Source organism: Malania oleifera, chromosome 3 (genome assembly GCF_029873635.1).
Source record: "Malania oleifera isolate guangnan ecotype guangnan chromosome 3, ASM2987363v1, whole genome shotgun sequence".
NCBI lineage: Eukaryota > Viridiplantae > Streptophyta > Magnoliopsida > Santalales > Ximeniaceae > Malania > Malania oleifera.
This window is the reverse complement of record NC_080419.1, coordinates 27,871,649-27,887,206: the sequence shown is the minus strand read 5'-3', so window position 1 is coordinate 27,887,206 and position 15,558 is coordinate 27,871,649. Positions and strand designations below refer to the sequence as shown.

The following is a 15,558-nucleotide window of genomic DNA, read 5'->3' as shown; positions in this document are numbered from 1 at the left end:
TTTCCCTATTTTATTAGTCTACCAAGACCATGTGGGGTCTAACTCCATTTAAATCGGAAAATATGAGGCTCGGTCATAAGTCCTTTCAGTGTTTATTTCAAAATGCTTGTAGTCAGAATGTTAAGAAAAAAAGAGGGGGAGTTTACGGAAAACTAAAGTGTCTTCAAGACGAGCTTAAGAGGTGCAATTTTGACGTCTTTGGGAATATTGGGGCTAAGAAAATAGCATCTAAGTGACCATGATTTGTTGGATGCAAAAAAGAAGAATGTGGTATTTTGGAGTGTGAAAAGGTTAAGAGGGTGTTGTTGGTAAAAGAGCTAGAGGAGGTCATTTTTAGAGAAATGAGAAGTCATGGGGCAAACAATGAAATTTAAATGGTTTAAGGAAGGTGATTCTAATTCAAAATTTTTCCATTCATTGGTTAGTTGTAAGAGGAGAAGAAACAAGATTAGGGAATTGGAACTAAGAGATGGTAAGATTAGAACTGATTCTTGTTTGATATATGAGGGGATTACAGATTTTTTGCTAATTTTTTACTAAGGATGAGGCCAATGCGTAAGGGGTTGAGTGGAGTCCTATTTCTAGTGATCACACGAGGTGATTGGAACCAAGGTCTTAAATTTCAATTTCGACTTAAATTTCAAAGCTCCAAAAGTACAAAATTTCTATGGAAATTTTGATTTTGATGTCGATTTTGATTTCGATTTCGATTTGAAAAAATAATGGAAATAAGTAGTAAAGCATGAAATTCTTTTATGAAACTTTAGAAATAGTTAACAGACATAATAATATAAGTTTTAGGACTAATATATTACAAGTTAAATACATTTATGCAGTATATGAGGTGGAAAAGTAGTAATATAATATGTGTATCAAACATATTTATAAAATAATGTGCATTCAACATATTCTCAATTAATACAAATGATATTCATAAATCATTTAAATATTATTTATTATACAAATAATGATATTTTAGACATGAATGGTTAGATAAAATGTCATTGTAAGTTAATTTTTTCATATAATTTCAAAAGCCCTTGTAATAGTCATTTTGTTTCAATAAAAAAAAAAAAAAACAAATTAAGAGAGGAATTTCACTTTGCTCCTAAACCTCTCATTTGGATTTCGAGGAAATTTCACTTTATAGTTAAAATTTCAACAAGTTTCTCTATAATTTTGAGATTTCAATAAATTTCAGGTGATTCGTTGAAATTTCGATGGAAATTATGTAAAATGGAAATCGACTGCCATTCGATTTCAAGGGTGACAGTAATCGAAAATTTTGACAGAAATTTCAACAATTTAGTGAAAATTTAAGACCATGGTTGGAACAGCCATTTGAGGAAAGTGCAGTAAAGGCAGTTGCGTGTAGGATGGAAAAGAATAAGGCTCCGGATCTGGATGAGTTTGTATGGCTTCTTTCAGGATTGTTGGGATGTGGTCAAGGAGGACTTAATGAAGATCTTCAATGAGTTTTTTTTTTTAGTGGGATTTTGGGAAAACGTATTAGCTCAACTTTCATCACTTTGGTACCTAAGAAGAGTAAGTCTGTTAAACTTGCATATTTTCAGATTATTTTAGCAATTAGTGTGTATTAGAGCATTGCAAACGTTCTAACTGATAGGCTGAGTTCTGTGATAGGAGATAATTTTGGAGGCTCAAAGTCCTTTTGTGGGGAATAAGTAGATAGTGGATGCTATTTTAGTAACAAATGATGTTATTAAGGATCTTTGTAAAATGAGAGAAAAGGGAGTTGTTTTTTTAACTAAAAGGCCTATGGCTGAGTTAATTGGAATCTTCTTGATAAGATATTTTTGAGGGAGTGTTTTGGTGATAGGTGTTGGTCTAGGATGAGGGGATGTTTATCTAATGACTCTTATCAGTCATTAATAATGATAATCCTAAATCACAGTTTAGGGCTTCCAGGAGAGTTGGCCAAGTAGATCCTCTTTCTCCTTTTTTGTCCGTTCTTCTAGTAGATGACTTGAGGGGATTGGTTCACAGGATTGTGCATAAAAGGTTTGTGAGAGGGATTAGGGTGAGGAGTGAGGGGGTCATCGTATCTTATATACAATTTCAGATGATTCTATTTTCTTATTATAAGATCATAAGGAGTGATTTTTTAAATTGCTCATTATTTTGCAATAGATTGAGAGGGTTTCTAGTTTAAAAATAAATTTGGCAAACAGTGGGATAGCTTGCATTAATTTAGTGACTCTAGATCTTTGGAGTTGTCCTCTTTGGGTGTGGAACTCTTGATTGAACTTTGATTTATTTAGGAGTGCCTCCAAGTGATAATGGGTGTTGAGATCCTGAGGACTGCTCAAAAATATTTGAAAATTGAGATGGCCTGACAATTAAATCTGAACCAAAATGAAAATTCAATTAACTGATTTGTTCATTTCTTCGATTCACAGAAACACCAAACTGACACCTTCAGTTCAGTTCGGTTTCTAGAGTTCCGGTTCAGCTAACCAAACCATGAACACCCCTAATCCAGGAGAAGGTGTCCAAAAGGTTGGATGGCCTAAAAGGTGCCTGATTTTCTCTGAGTGAGAGTGTTACCCTTGTTCAAGCTAGTCTTGCTATCCCTCTCTATTTCTTGTCTATTTTGAGAATATTGGGTAGCTAGAATATTGAAAGCGTCATAAGGGATTTCCTATGGTCTGGTGTGGGGGAGAATAAATATCATCTAGTTAGTTAGCAAGTTGTTTGTTGTTTGTAGGTCAAAAATAAGAGGTTTGGGTCTTACAATGTTCGTGTCTAAGAACATGGATTTAATGGTTAATAGTAGTTGTATTTTCCCTTAGATAAGCTCGTCCCTTTGGCACAAAGTCACTAAAAGTTAAGTTTGGCTTGCAGAGTTATGGGTGGGATGCTAATGTAGGCTTGAGGTATTCCTGTGATATCCCTCTCACAGTAATATCCTCTTTTATTCCTGATACTAAATTTATGGTGGGTAATTGGCCTCGCGTTCAACTTTATGAAGAACAGCTCGATTGGATCAAAGCATTCTAAATCTGCCAGAAGTAAATGCTGGAAGAAACCATTAGCCAACACCCACAGAGAAGTAAGAAACACCACACTACTCCAAAGTAAATTGAGACAAGTAGGTTTTCTATCAAAAATTCTGGCATTTTCTCACCAAAAACACCAGAAAATAGCCATGAAGGAGCATTGCCACAAAGCCTCTCTCTCCTTCCCCTCCCAAAACTCCAAAACCTCATAATGAGAAACGCCTCCAAACAGGAAGGATAGACACAATTCTCTCCAAGAATACCAAAAAACTTGCTCAAAAGTGACCAAGAGAAGTGACAATGTAAAAACAAGTGCAAGCATCTCTCCCCACTCTCAAAGCAGAAGAAACAAACATCAGGCACTAAGTACTAACTAAGGTCTTCTTTTCTAAAGCAAGTCACTAGTGTTAATTTTTCACAATACCACTGTCCACATAATGCCTTAACTTTATAGAAGCAAATTTAGTTTCCCAAAGAATGGAGGGAGGGGCAAAAGGAATAGCACTGAGGTCATGGACCAAATAAGAGGAACAATTTGCAAGAAAAGACACATAATAGTCTAAAACCCACAACCTCGTAATCCCCAACTGGAGCTAAAAAGGATGAAGCCCATCAATTAAGAAAGCAAGCTTACTGGTCTCTCTCATTAAGATTCAAATGACATGGAAAACCCAAGGGTAACCACCCTCTTGCCAGAGGAGGAAAGCAACAATATAAGTGTCATGAAAAGAACAAACACAAAAAGACCAGGATACATAAGGGACAAAGAGCCTCCCCAATCCAATTATCATCCTGAAAAAATGGATTACTTCCCCATTGCCAACACTATAATGGGCTAAGACTCAATTTCTAACAACTCAAATACATAACATTAACCCAACTTTAGCATCCCACTCATTACGTAGAAGCTCAAATTTACGATGGATTATGTGCCAAAAAGAGTTTGATTATGAAGGGAAGCTCCATAACAAATTCCCCACCAAAGAAAAATTTACGGACACCAAATTACCTAGACCCAACCACCCTCCCTTTTAGAACAACTCATGGACGCCCAACCAACAATATAGTCTCTACCCTGCTTGCCTACTCTAAACCACAAGAAATCCTTATTAATTTCTCTAATCTTAGAACCAAATTACCTAGAGCCAAACCACCCTCCTTCTTAGACCAACTCACAGCCACCCAATCTCTACCCCACTCGCCTACTCTTAACCACAAGAAATCCCTCTTTAATTTCTCAAACCTTGGAGCCACTCTCGTAGGAATTTTTAAAAGGGACAAGTAATACAGGGGTATACAAGAAAAGCATGAATAATAATAATACAACCCCCAAGAGTGAAGAAGCCCTTTCCACCCATCCAATATCCAAGTAACTCTCTCAAAACAAGGTCCCAGAAAAAAACTCTGGTTACTCACACAAGAGGACACCTGAATAAGTAATGGTTAAATTCAGGACAATGCACCCGCAACTCTGACAAAGGGACTCAATTAATTCCAGTACCCACAAAGCCATTCTCAGAGAAGTTAATCCTAAGGCCTAACACTTCCTCAAACACCTGCACAATGGATAGAACATTGGAGAACAAAAACCATATCTTTCATAAGAGAAAAGGATGGTGTCATCGGCAAACAGCAGATGCAATATAGGTAAGTTCTTATGGCCTACCAGAAAACCTTCCACCAAACCCCTATCAACCCCCTATATTAATCATATACTCAAAACACCAATCACAATAATGAAAAGTAAAGGGGATTAGGGAACTCCATGCCTAAGGCACCTAGAAGCTCTAAATCAGGATTTAGCCTCGCCTGTTTTGATAGTTAAGAATCTGTCTCCCACCAGTTCCTCCATCGCTCCTTTTCATGGAGTCTGTGGAATAATCCTTTTGGCTTTATTTGGAGAGAGTTGGGAGTGCGGTGCATGATTTTCTGGCCATCTCATTTTCAGGTTTTGGGAAGGGTAAAGTGGGACAGCTTTGTAAAACTGAACGACTTTTGCTGTTTTTGGGGGGATTTGGATGGAGCAGAATGCTCAAATTTTCAAAGAAAGATGATGTCTTTGTCTATGCTTTGAGATGGGATTCACTATTTGGCCTCATTGTAGGCTTAGAGGTTGTTTCAGAGGAGTCTTCTTTTCAGATTTACAGCGTGATTAGCAGGCAGTGCTGTTTTGATATTTTTTTTATTTTTGTTTGTTATCTTCTAAGGAGGATTCCTCATACTCCGTTTATACTTCTTGCTCACTTCAATAAAATCTCTTATTTTTCAAATTAAAAAAATAACGATAATGGGCACCCTAGCATGTGCGAAGCAGGTGCAGGGAGCCCTAAAAAAAAGGGGGGGGGGGGGGAAGAGGGAAAAAAAGAAGATGAAGTAGCACCTCTCTAAGCCAGGAAAATCTCATTGCCCTCCCTAGAATTACACTTCATTTTGTGGCACCAGAGGATTTGATATCTCTCATTACAGTAATGAATGCACAAGATTGAAAACAACTTGTGATGGATTTCTGATGTTTGTTCTCTAAAAGGAAAAGCCATGTTAAGCATTCCCATATGTCAAGAAAAAGAAAAATGAAACAAACAAAATTAAATATTAAAATTTATTTTTTTTAAAGGTCAGATACAACATAGAACTAAAAGGTTGGTGTCATCGACCAAAGCTTCCCTTACAAGAACACATCCATAGGCCAAAGGTACCCATGCAAGAATACATAGTGAAATTTCTAGCAGTTAAATTATCCTATTTACATAACTGTAGTAAATTTTACAGTAAAAAATAGCACATAGAAAACTCCATATTTAAATGGCCAGCAATCATACAATGGAGTTAGCAAGCAACGTTGGTAGGAGAATCCAAATGATTCGAGGTCATTATAAAAGTACTTGCTACAATAAGCTGCCAAATAATATATTGAAGCATCACTTAATCATTAGCTTGGTTAATCATCACTCAAGGACTCTACTAGATTATATTTTTAACTAAATAGGCAGCTTCTAGAAAAGTCTTCTGTCACAACTGTTTCCTACAAACATAATTTATACTTGAAAATTCCAATCAAGGGGTCAAAACAAAAATTTTAGGAGAAAACCCTTCAGTGACTTTCACAGAGCTTTATTATTATTTCAAAAACTTTAGCATAGCCTTAGAGTTAAGAACATTTTACAAATTTTAGAGGACCAATTGATTACATGTGCTACACATGGACTCGTCGATTAATGAATCTGACTAGCCAATTTTAACAAAATAAAGACCCAGCATCATCTATCTCATTTAACTCGATATATGTGACCACATGGAAGGACAATGTGAAAAAGAGAAAAAAAAATATTGAAGCATTGAGAATAGGCAGGAGTTCATTAGCATTGGGGAGAAATGAAGAAAAAGAAGCTTGGTGAGAAGAAATTGCATTTTAATGTTCTAAGAACATTTAAAGAAAGGGCATATTGGCAATAAAAAAGACGAGGAATAAAGGCATGTGAACAAAATGTTAAAACAGAAAGGACATATGGACACCAATATACTTCTCCTTTATTATAGTATTGATTTCAATAAGGAATCTCCTCAAAAATGCATATATCCCTCTCTTCTAAAATTTTTTTAATAAATAAAGAAATTCATTAGATAGAGAAAAGAGAAGTACAGCAAGAAAAAAGAAGGAAAAAGAGGATAAGATATCCTCCCAACACAACAGACAAAAGAACAAACTAGAAAACTAGAAAACAAAGATTAAGAAACATCTCTAAGCAAAGCCACCCAGCCCCACTGTAGAGCCATAAAGCTAAATACCGAAAAAAATCATTCACCAAAACCCACAGCAACATGAGAAACATCACTCAATTCCAAAGCAAGTTAAGAGGAGTAGGAGTATCCAAGTTCTAAAAGATTTTAGTATTTCTCTCCCACCAAAGACGCTAGAAGATGGCCAAAGTTAAGCACTGTCACAAAGCCTCTCTCTCCCTTTTCAAACCTCTTAACAAAAAAGTACAAACTACAAAATGCCACCAAGGAAGAAAGGCACGCCCAATTCTCTCTACAAAAAATACCAAACAATTTACTCGGAAAGGTCAAAGAGGAACGAGAATGTAAGAACAAATGAGAAAAAGTCTCTTCGCCATTAAAAAAAAAAAAAAAGCAGACACAAACATCAGCCAATAAAAACTTTTTAGGCATGTGTCTGAGAACAGATCTCTCCAATCTCTTTCCTAAATTTTTTTCTTTTGAAAATCAAAAACTCAGTTAAAATAGCTCTACGCATATTTTTCTCTTTTCTTTTTTTTCAGTTGATAAAATCCAAATAATATTCAAGGTCCATTTTTTGGAGGGAGATGACAATAGTTTGGAAAACAAAGCTACCCAACCCTTTGGTAAGGACATCAGCAAGTTGACCATGTGTAGACACGTAAGGTGTACAAATCAATCCACTCTCCAACTTTTCTTTGATAAAGTGTCTGTCAACTTCAATGTGCTTCGTTCGGTCATGTTGTACTGGGTTATGAGCTACGCTAATTGCAGATTTGTTGTCACAATAAAGTCTCATAGGACCATCCCACTTAATCTTCAAATCTTCAAGGATGATCTTCAGCCAAAGTAGTTCACACACACCTTGAGCCATTGCCCGGAATTTAGCCTCTGCACTCGACCAAGCTACCACACTTTGTTTTTTACTTCTCCATGTCACAAGATTCCCACCGAGAAAGGTGCAATATCCTGAGGTTGATTTTCTATCAACAATTGATCCAGCATAATCAGCATCAGTGTATGCCTCAAGTACCAATCCTCCATTTCTTCTGGACATGATACCTTTCCCTGGTATTCTCTTGAGATACTGTAGTACTCTATGGGCTGCTTGTAAATGAACTTCCTTTGGGCTATGCATAAACTAACTAATCACACTCACTACATATGCTATATCTGGTCGTGTGTGAGACAAATAAATGAGTCTTCCTACCAGGCATTGATACAATTCTTTGTCTACTGCGACATCCTCCTCAGTTTTTCCAAGTTTAAGATTAGAATCCATGGGAGGACTTGCTGGTTTGCATGCTGTCTTGCCAGTTTCCTTGAGAAGATCTATGACATACTTCTGTTGAGAGATAAAAATTCCCTGCCTAGAGTGAGCAACCTCAATCCCGAGAAAATACTTCAATCTCCCTAACGCTTTAATCTCAAACTCTTTAGCCAAATATTGACTCAAGACCTGTTTCTCCTTAGCATCATCTCCTATCACTATTATGTCATCAACATACACTAGAAGGACTGTAACTCCCCCAAAAGGAGAGTGTTTAATGAACAATGTGTGATCCCCTTGACTTTGTTTGTATCCCATAGCCAACATAACTCTTGCAAATCTCCCAAACCATGCTCGTGGTGGTTGCTTAAGGCCATACAGTGCCTTTTTCAATTTACACATAGTGTTAGCAGCCAAATTCTTCCCATATCCCAGTGGAACCTGCATATAAATCTCTTCCTCTAGTTCCCATGTAAGAAAGCATTCTTGACATCAAATTGTTGCAACTTCCAACCATAATTAGCTGTTAGTGATAATAATACTCTAACCGTGTTCATCTTTGCAACAAGAGCAAAGGTCTCTACATAATCAATCCCATAGGTTTGAGTATACCCCTTGGCTACCAACCTCAATCGACCCATCTACCCTATACTTCACCATATATACCCACTTACAGCCCACCGGTTTCTTTCCTGCCGGTAACTTCACCAACTCCCAAGTCTTGTTCTGTTCCAACACCTCCATCTCCACATTCATAGCTTGTCTCCATTTTCCTTTGGACAAAGCCTCAGATAATGTGGTAGGAATGGTGATGGTATTTAGGCTTACAAGAAAGGCTCTATGGGATGGTGAAATTTTCTTAAACGACAAAAAATGTGCAAGAGGGAACAATGGTTGCTTTGTGCATTTTCGAGTTTCTTTCCTAATGGCAATTGGAAGGTCGTGGTCATCTTTATCAACATGAGATTCAGTTTCATCTTGCAATGGATGGTTAACAATTGTTACCTCATTCAAACGATCTGAGTTGGACTCTTGGACCTACATTGGTTCAGGAACAGCAATCTTCCTTCTTGTGCAAACGTGCCAAATATGGTAATTCTAGGAGCAGAATCGGTCTTTTCTTTGGGTTCATTTGGTGTTTCAGGCACAGGTTCAGAAGAACTTTCAGGTACATGGTTGGAACAAGATGAACAAGGAGGTGCAGGTATAGGGTTCGAGGTTTCAGACATAGGAATTGATGGCAGATCAAGGAAAAAATCTTCCTTATCTTCCCTAGTTGAATTCTCCCCCTGAAGATGAGGATTAGTGAAATAAGACACTTGTTCATTGAATGTAACATCCACCGAGACATAGAATTTCTTTGACGGAGGGTGGTAACACTTATATCCTTTTTGAGTCGAAGAATAGCCCACAAAGACACATTTTAGAGCCCTCAAATCTAATTTCCCCCTGTTGTGACTATGAACATGGACAAATGACACACCCAAAAATCCTAGGAACGAGGTTGTTTGTAGTGGTTAGGTATAGGTAGAAGTGGAAAGTATGTCCATAGAACTCTTGAAACCCAAGAATCTTGAAGGCAAATGATTTATCATATGAGTGGTTGTCAGAACTACTTCCCCCAAAAAACCTTAGACACATTTTTTTTGAAACAACAAAGCTCTGGTTTTTTCAAGGAGATGGCCATTTTTCCTCTCTACTACCCCGTTTTGCCGTGGGGTATTGACACAAGATGACTCATGTACTATACCTTCTGTCTGAAAATATGGGGTAAGAATTTGATTGAAATAGTCCCTAGCATTATCTGACCTAAACCTTTTGATATTGACCCCGAATTGGTTTTTGATCATGGAATAGAAATTTGGGAACACAATACTAACATCAGACTTATGTTTAAGTAGGACATCCAGGTAACACGAGTGCAATCATTAATGAAAGAAACAAACCATCTTGCCCTAGAAACATTAGAAACAGTAGATGGACCCCAAATATCACTGTGAATAAGATAGAAAGGAATTGGGCTTCTTTTGTAACTAATTGGAAAAGGTACACACTTGTGTTTAGCAAGTTCACATACCTCACACTGAAAGTTTTCAACATCTAAATCCTTAAACAAGGAAGGAAACATAACTTTAATAACCCTAAACGATGGATGTCCAAGTCGGCAATGATGAAGCAAATTTTTTTCTTTATTGGATAAGACAAACTCTTACATAAAGGAAGAAGATAATCTGTCCTTAGTCATGTGCAACTGACTTGGTGTTTCAAGATAGTAGAGGCTATTCCTTTCCCTAGCACGTCCAATCATCTTCCCCAAATCCTTGTCCTGAAATATACAATTACAACTGTCAAAAATCACATTACAACATAAATCTTGAGTGAGTTTATGTATAGAGACCAGATTTGTGGACAATTTAGGAACATGAAGGACATTTTTCAAAGTTACTGATGGTCTTATTTTCACATCCCCAAAACCAGCTACAATGGTAAAGGATCCATCTGCTGTGGCTATTTTCCTACTGCTTGGGCATGGAGTATAGGTTGAAAAAATATTGGATAAATGGGTCATATGATTGGTTGCTCCTGAGTCCATGACCCAAGAGTTGGTAAAGGTTTTATCTGAGACATTTAATCCAATAGAAGAGGGAAGCTCACAAGAATATGCCAAAGAACAAGTGCCTAGAGATCCTTCAGGTTTTCCAAGACTGTTGATAAGTGATCTCAGCCTCTCAATCTCTTCTTGGTTGAAACTACTCAGCTCCTGCGATGTTGATTCACCTTGTGGTCCAGCAGCAATGTGGACTTGTCCATTATTCCGTGGTTGTCCTCCTTTTTGGCCCCATTCCCGGCTTGGAGGCTTTTCATAAAGTTTCCAGCATTTTTCACGGGTGTTACGAGACTTCTTGAAGTAAGTGCACAATAATCCGTCATGATTTTGGGTTTTCGGCTGGCCACCTTTTTCTCCTTCAAGTGTTGCTCCTCTCTCCATGTTTATGGCTAAATTATTGTTACCACTAGCCACCATAGCCGAACCATCAATGATTTGCGGTTCAAGCATCAACCCTCTTCTACTTTCTTCACTTCGGATTATAGCCACTACTTCATTAAAGCTTGGAACCTCCGGCTTCCCAAGAATCTGTATCCTCACTTGATCAAATTTTGGATTAAGTCCAACCAGAAAATCATACACCCTATCTTGTTCAATAAAGGCCTTTAGAAGCGCTGCATCATCGGAGCATTTTATTTTTATCACCCGATAGTGATCCAATTCCTGCCACAAGGATTTCAGTTGATTTGCATATTCAGTGACTGTTTTATTCCCTTGTTTTGCAGCCATAGTTTTTACCTTGACCTCATACACTTGTGCCGCATCATTAGCTTTGGAATAGGTTTGCTGAATCACATCCCAGATGTCCTTCGCAGTAGCCAAAAACATGCATGTGCCACTGATTTCTGGAATCATGGAATTCCACAACCACGCCATGATCAAAGAGTCTTCTTCATCCCATGCTTCAAACTTAGGATCCCCTGGTTTAAGACATGTACTCGTGAGATGGCTAATCTTTCCCTTGCCTTTCAACACTGTGCGAATGAGTTGAGACCACTTAAGGTAGTTCTTTCCATCTAACCTGTAGGAGGCATGAATATTCTGCAATTCTCCTGCTTGTTGGGGTCAGATTACCTCTTCTGATTGGGCTGCAGTAGTACTCTCCACGATTTCTGACATCTTGAAGGCTTGAACAATCAGCTAATCAATGACAATGACAGCCAGAAGCAGAAATGATGATGACAACTGGGCAAAAGTGAAACCCACAAAAGAGAAAAATTGGCAATGAAGGCAAAAAGAAGTTTTTAAGGCTTTGATGAAACAAGCCCTGTTTGGCAGAAACAGAGGTGCACGAGCTCAAAAAATAGAGTAGAACAGAGGTCTGCAAAGACGGGAAGAAACCAGCAATGAAGGCTGGAAATATCAGCGATGAAGGCTGAAAAAAAATTGAAACCCTAAGGAGCCTAATTTGGCTCTGATACCATGTCGAAAATTGAAAAGAGTTATGTATTGATCTGAACATTATATGTAAATATATACAACAATCCTAGCATTCCTAAAAAGTAAATTAATAAATCAAATCCCATGATTTATGGGACATCCTAACAGAATAAGAAATCCCATGATTTATGGGACACCCTAATAGAATAGGAAACTTAGCTGTATAGGCCTAATTCTAAGAATACAATCTGTTATTAAAAGAATATCCTAAAATAGCTAACTAATTATACACGGTTTTCCCACATTCTCCGAAAAAAAAAAGCAAGTCAAATGCAATTTCTATATTTATTTCCAAATTTCTATATTCAATTGACAATTCTCCAATGCTTGTGTCTGATGTAGAAGCACACCTAATTTCCAAATCAATAAATTCAATTCCTCAAAATCAAAAGCCTGCCCTAATGGATTCCAGGTAGGCCAACTTCTCCAGAAACAACTCTCTCCCACCACCAGCGCCATTCATCATAAACATCAGAACTCCTTGGATGCTCCCACTTCAACAATTTAAAAATAATAATAATAATAATCATAATAATAATAATAACTTAAGACACTCTTCCAAATATCTTACAACACTCCTCTAATACTCTATAGACAGAATAAGAAGATATGCTATAATGATATTTCCTGTATAGTTGTATTATCCAGAAAAAGCTAGAATTTTAAGAGAGACGAGTCAAATAAATGATTTATCAATCTCACACTTATAAAAAAATATACTATTTTCACAGTAGAATTGATTATATTTATACAGACATTTTATGGGATGTGCAGGAGTCAGGACAGCAAAGAAGCAATTATAAATAGATCAAGTCCTGTCAATATGATAGTGTCATTTTTTATTTTTTTTTTGGATTACGCACCGGGTATCCACGTGTCCGTTTAACATGATAGTGTCATTCAAATGATTACAGGTTGTTTTCATGTATTTCATATATATAAATAGATATAGAAACATTATACATGCAGAACAAAATGAATATTAAATATCTCAATGCCCCATATAATGTCCTAATTTCTTTTAGCATTTGTCCCCATCATGCTTCTTGCATGTCTTTCGTCTACACTTCCTAGACAAATCATTTTCATTTTTTAAATTAATAAATATATCAGAATATGGCATCAATACTACACTCCAGTTACTAAGATAGCAGTTCTCTTTTGCATCCTCATTAACTTTCAGCATCTTGACAGGGCAACAAACTAGCAACCTATAATCCTCCATTTTTCTACTTCCATTTCTTTTTTTGATATTTATTTCCTATGACGCACTGTTGCTTATATATAACAAAATGAAAAGAAAAATAGTAGCCATACCTCATAAAGCAGCACACCACACAAAGTTTGCAAGTCCATGGAATTAAGAATAAGCAAACTCACAATGAATATATATTCTTGATGATATAACTCAACTGCTCATTAGTATATCAAAGTGAAACAGCATATGCAATACTGCTGAGGACATAATCACAGATAACACATACATGCAAATATTATGATTATGAATGTCACAGATACATAAGAGAGGCAAGAAATGTGATATTTGATAACATCTTTCTCAATAAACTGCCACCTGACGTACATTTCTGAGCTGTGAGGGCTGATGGCAGCAAGATTCAGCTCATTTGCTTTCTGACTATTCTCCATTTCAGATTCACACTTCCCCAATTTTTCTTTCAACTCTGCAACCTCCTACAGCAAACAAAAACAGGAACAAGAGAATAACAACAAAAGCAGCAGGCGAATTAATATAAAAAACATCTGGAGTAAAAAATTAATAAAAATGTCCAAATAGCATCATTAATGGAAAAAAAAAAAATTAGGCCCAAAAAAAAAGGGAGGGAAATACAATTAACTCTCTAGTCATCGATGTTATCTGAAGGACCAGCCTTACAGTAGAATGCATTTTTGCTTAGTCTAACCTCCAGTAGGTTCCAAAAATAAGTTGGGTAGGGTTCCACAGATAAATAGTAAAAGAAAAAGTTCCCCACCATTATTAAGAATATCCACCAAGAGCAGAAGCAGACCATGTGCAATACTCTTGGGTTGGAAGTTGGAACAATGGGGATCAAAACTCGCCTATGAGGCTTATTCACCATCCATCATTTGATTTACACAAATGGCGACTGCAGTTCAAGCTAGAAGTTCCTAATGTTTCATATTAATGCTAAAGTTAATATGTAAAAATTTTGCGTGGATTTGAGGGATAAGAAAGCTACACTGATGAGAGAGCTGAAGCTTGTTAATTTGTTTATAAAGAGAGGTCCCTTTACTGACAAACTCAAATGTCAAACAAGCTCAGAAAAATTATTTGCCTGAAACACTCTTCATAAGGAATATGAATATCTCTAGCAAGACCATGGTTCTAAATCACGGTAGCAGGTAGCGTAACGTAATGATAACAGGTGACAAGAAGCAGAAATCGCAGATGTTACATAACGGGAAAAGGGTGTAACGGCCATGAATTTTTTTCAAGCACGCACAACCTTGTGCATATTAGCATGCTTGCATGTTTTAAGCTTTTAACCCTTCTTAGAAAGAATTTTAGTGTATTTTGGATCCTTTAGTTCGACTAAGTTATTTGGTAAGGGCAACAAGTTTACATTTGTTTTAAACCACCATTGATAGAAAAATTACGTGCGTGAAAATGTGTGTGTGTATTTATACTTCTCATTATTCTTATTTGTGATAAATTCTTATGTGTGCTAAATTAAGCAATAAAACAAAATACATTACACTCCATTAATCTATTAGACACATAAGACATACAAATAATACAAATATAAAATAACTAGAAAAGAAGAAAGTTGAAGTTGAAAAATATAGAACATAAAGGTCAAATTACTAATATTATCAAAATAAAATATTTTCCTAACAAGTTGGTATTTTAAAATTTTTAATTAATGCTTCTCGTGTGAGTATTTAAAGAAATAGTAAATTTTGTATCATTGTCATCCTCGTTATAATCGTTTCCCCCTCTCGCCACATGCCATATTGAGAATGATTTATGAGAGGAAAAAAGTGAGAAGAAAAATTAAAATATAAAATAATTTTTTTGGCATAATAGTCCAATAGTGGTTACGTAACGTCTATAGCGGCCTTTATGTAATGGTTGCGGTCCATAACAGTCGTGGTCCGTAACGGCCGCTACTGTTGTGATTTTTATTCCCACCAATTTCACTGTGTGTAAAGGTATCGGTAACCCAAAAAACTGTTACGCAACAGCGTTACTTAAAGGTCGCGGCCATTATTTAAAACCATGAGCAAGACTATAGATTTAAAAACAAAAATATTACTCATTCGCATAAAAATGTGGGTTTCAAAGATAAACTTTTAAAAAAAAATTCCTCAGCTTACCACAAACAAAAAAAAAAAAAACATGAATTTCAAAATTTTAAAACCAAGCTTCAAAGTTATTTCCAAATTATTTTCATTGAAATTTTCTTAGAATTCACGTTCAGTACTCATCACCAAATTGCAGT

At 36.4% G+C, this 15,558-nt stretch overlaps 1 protein-coding gene across 1 annotated transcript in view; it reads right to left on the bottom strand.

Moving 5' to 3' along the window:
* LOC131151057 (nuclear-pore anchor) overlaps window positions 1-15,558 on the bottom strand; it is a 138,611-nt gene that overhangs the window by 81,446 nt on the left and 41,607 nt on the right. The window contains exon 9 of the mRNA XM_058102233.1: window positions 13,659-13,768. Within this exon, the coding sequence (XP_057958216.1) occupies window positions 13,659-13,768 (110 nt within the window). The remainder of the gene's footprint in view (window positions 1-13,658; window positions 13,769-15,558) is intronic.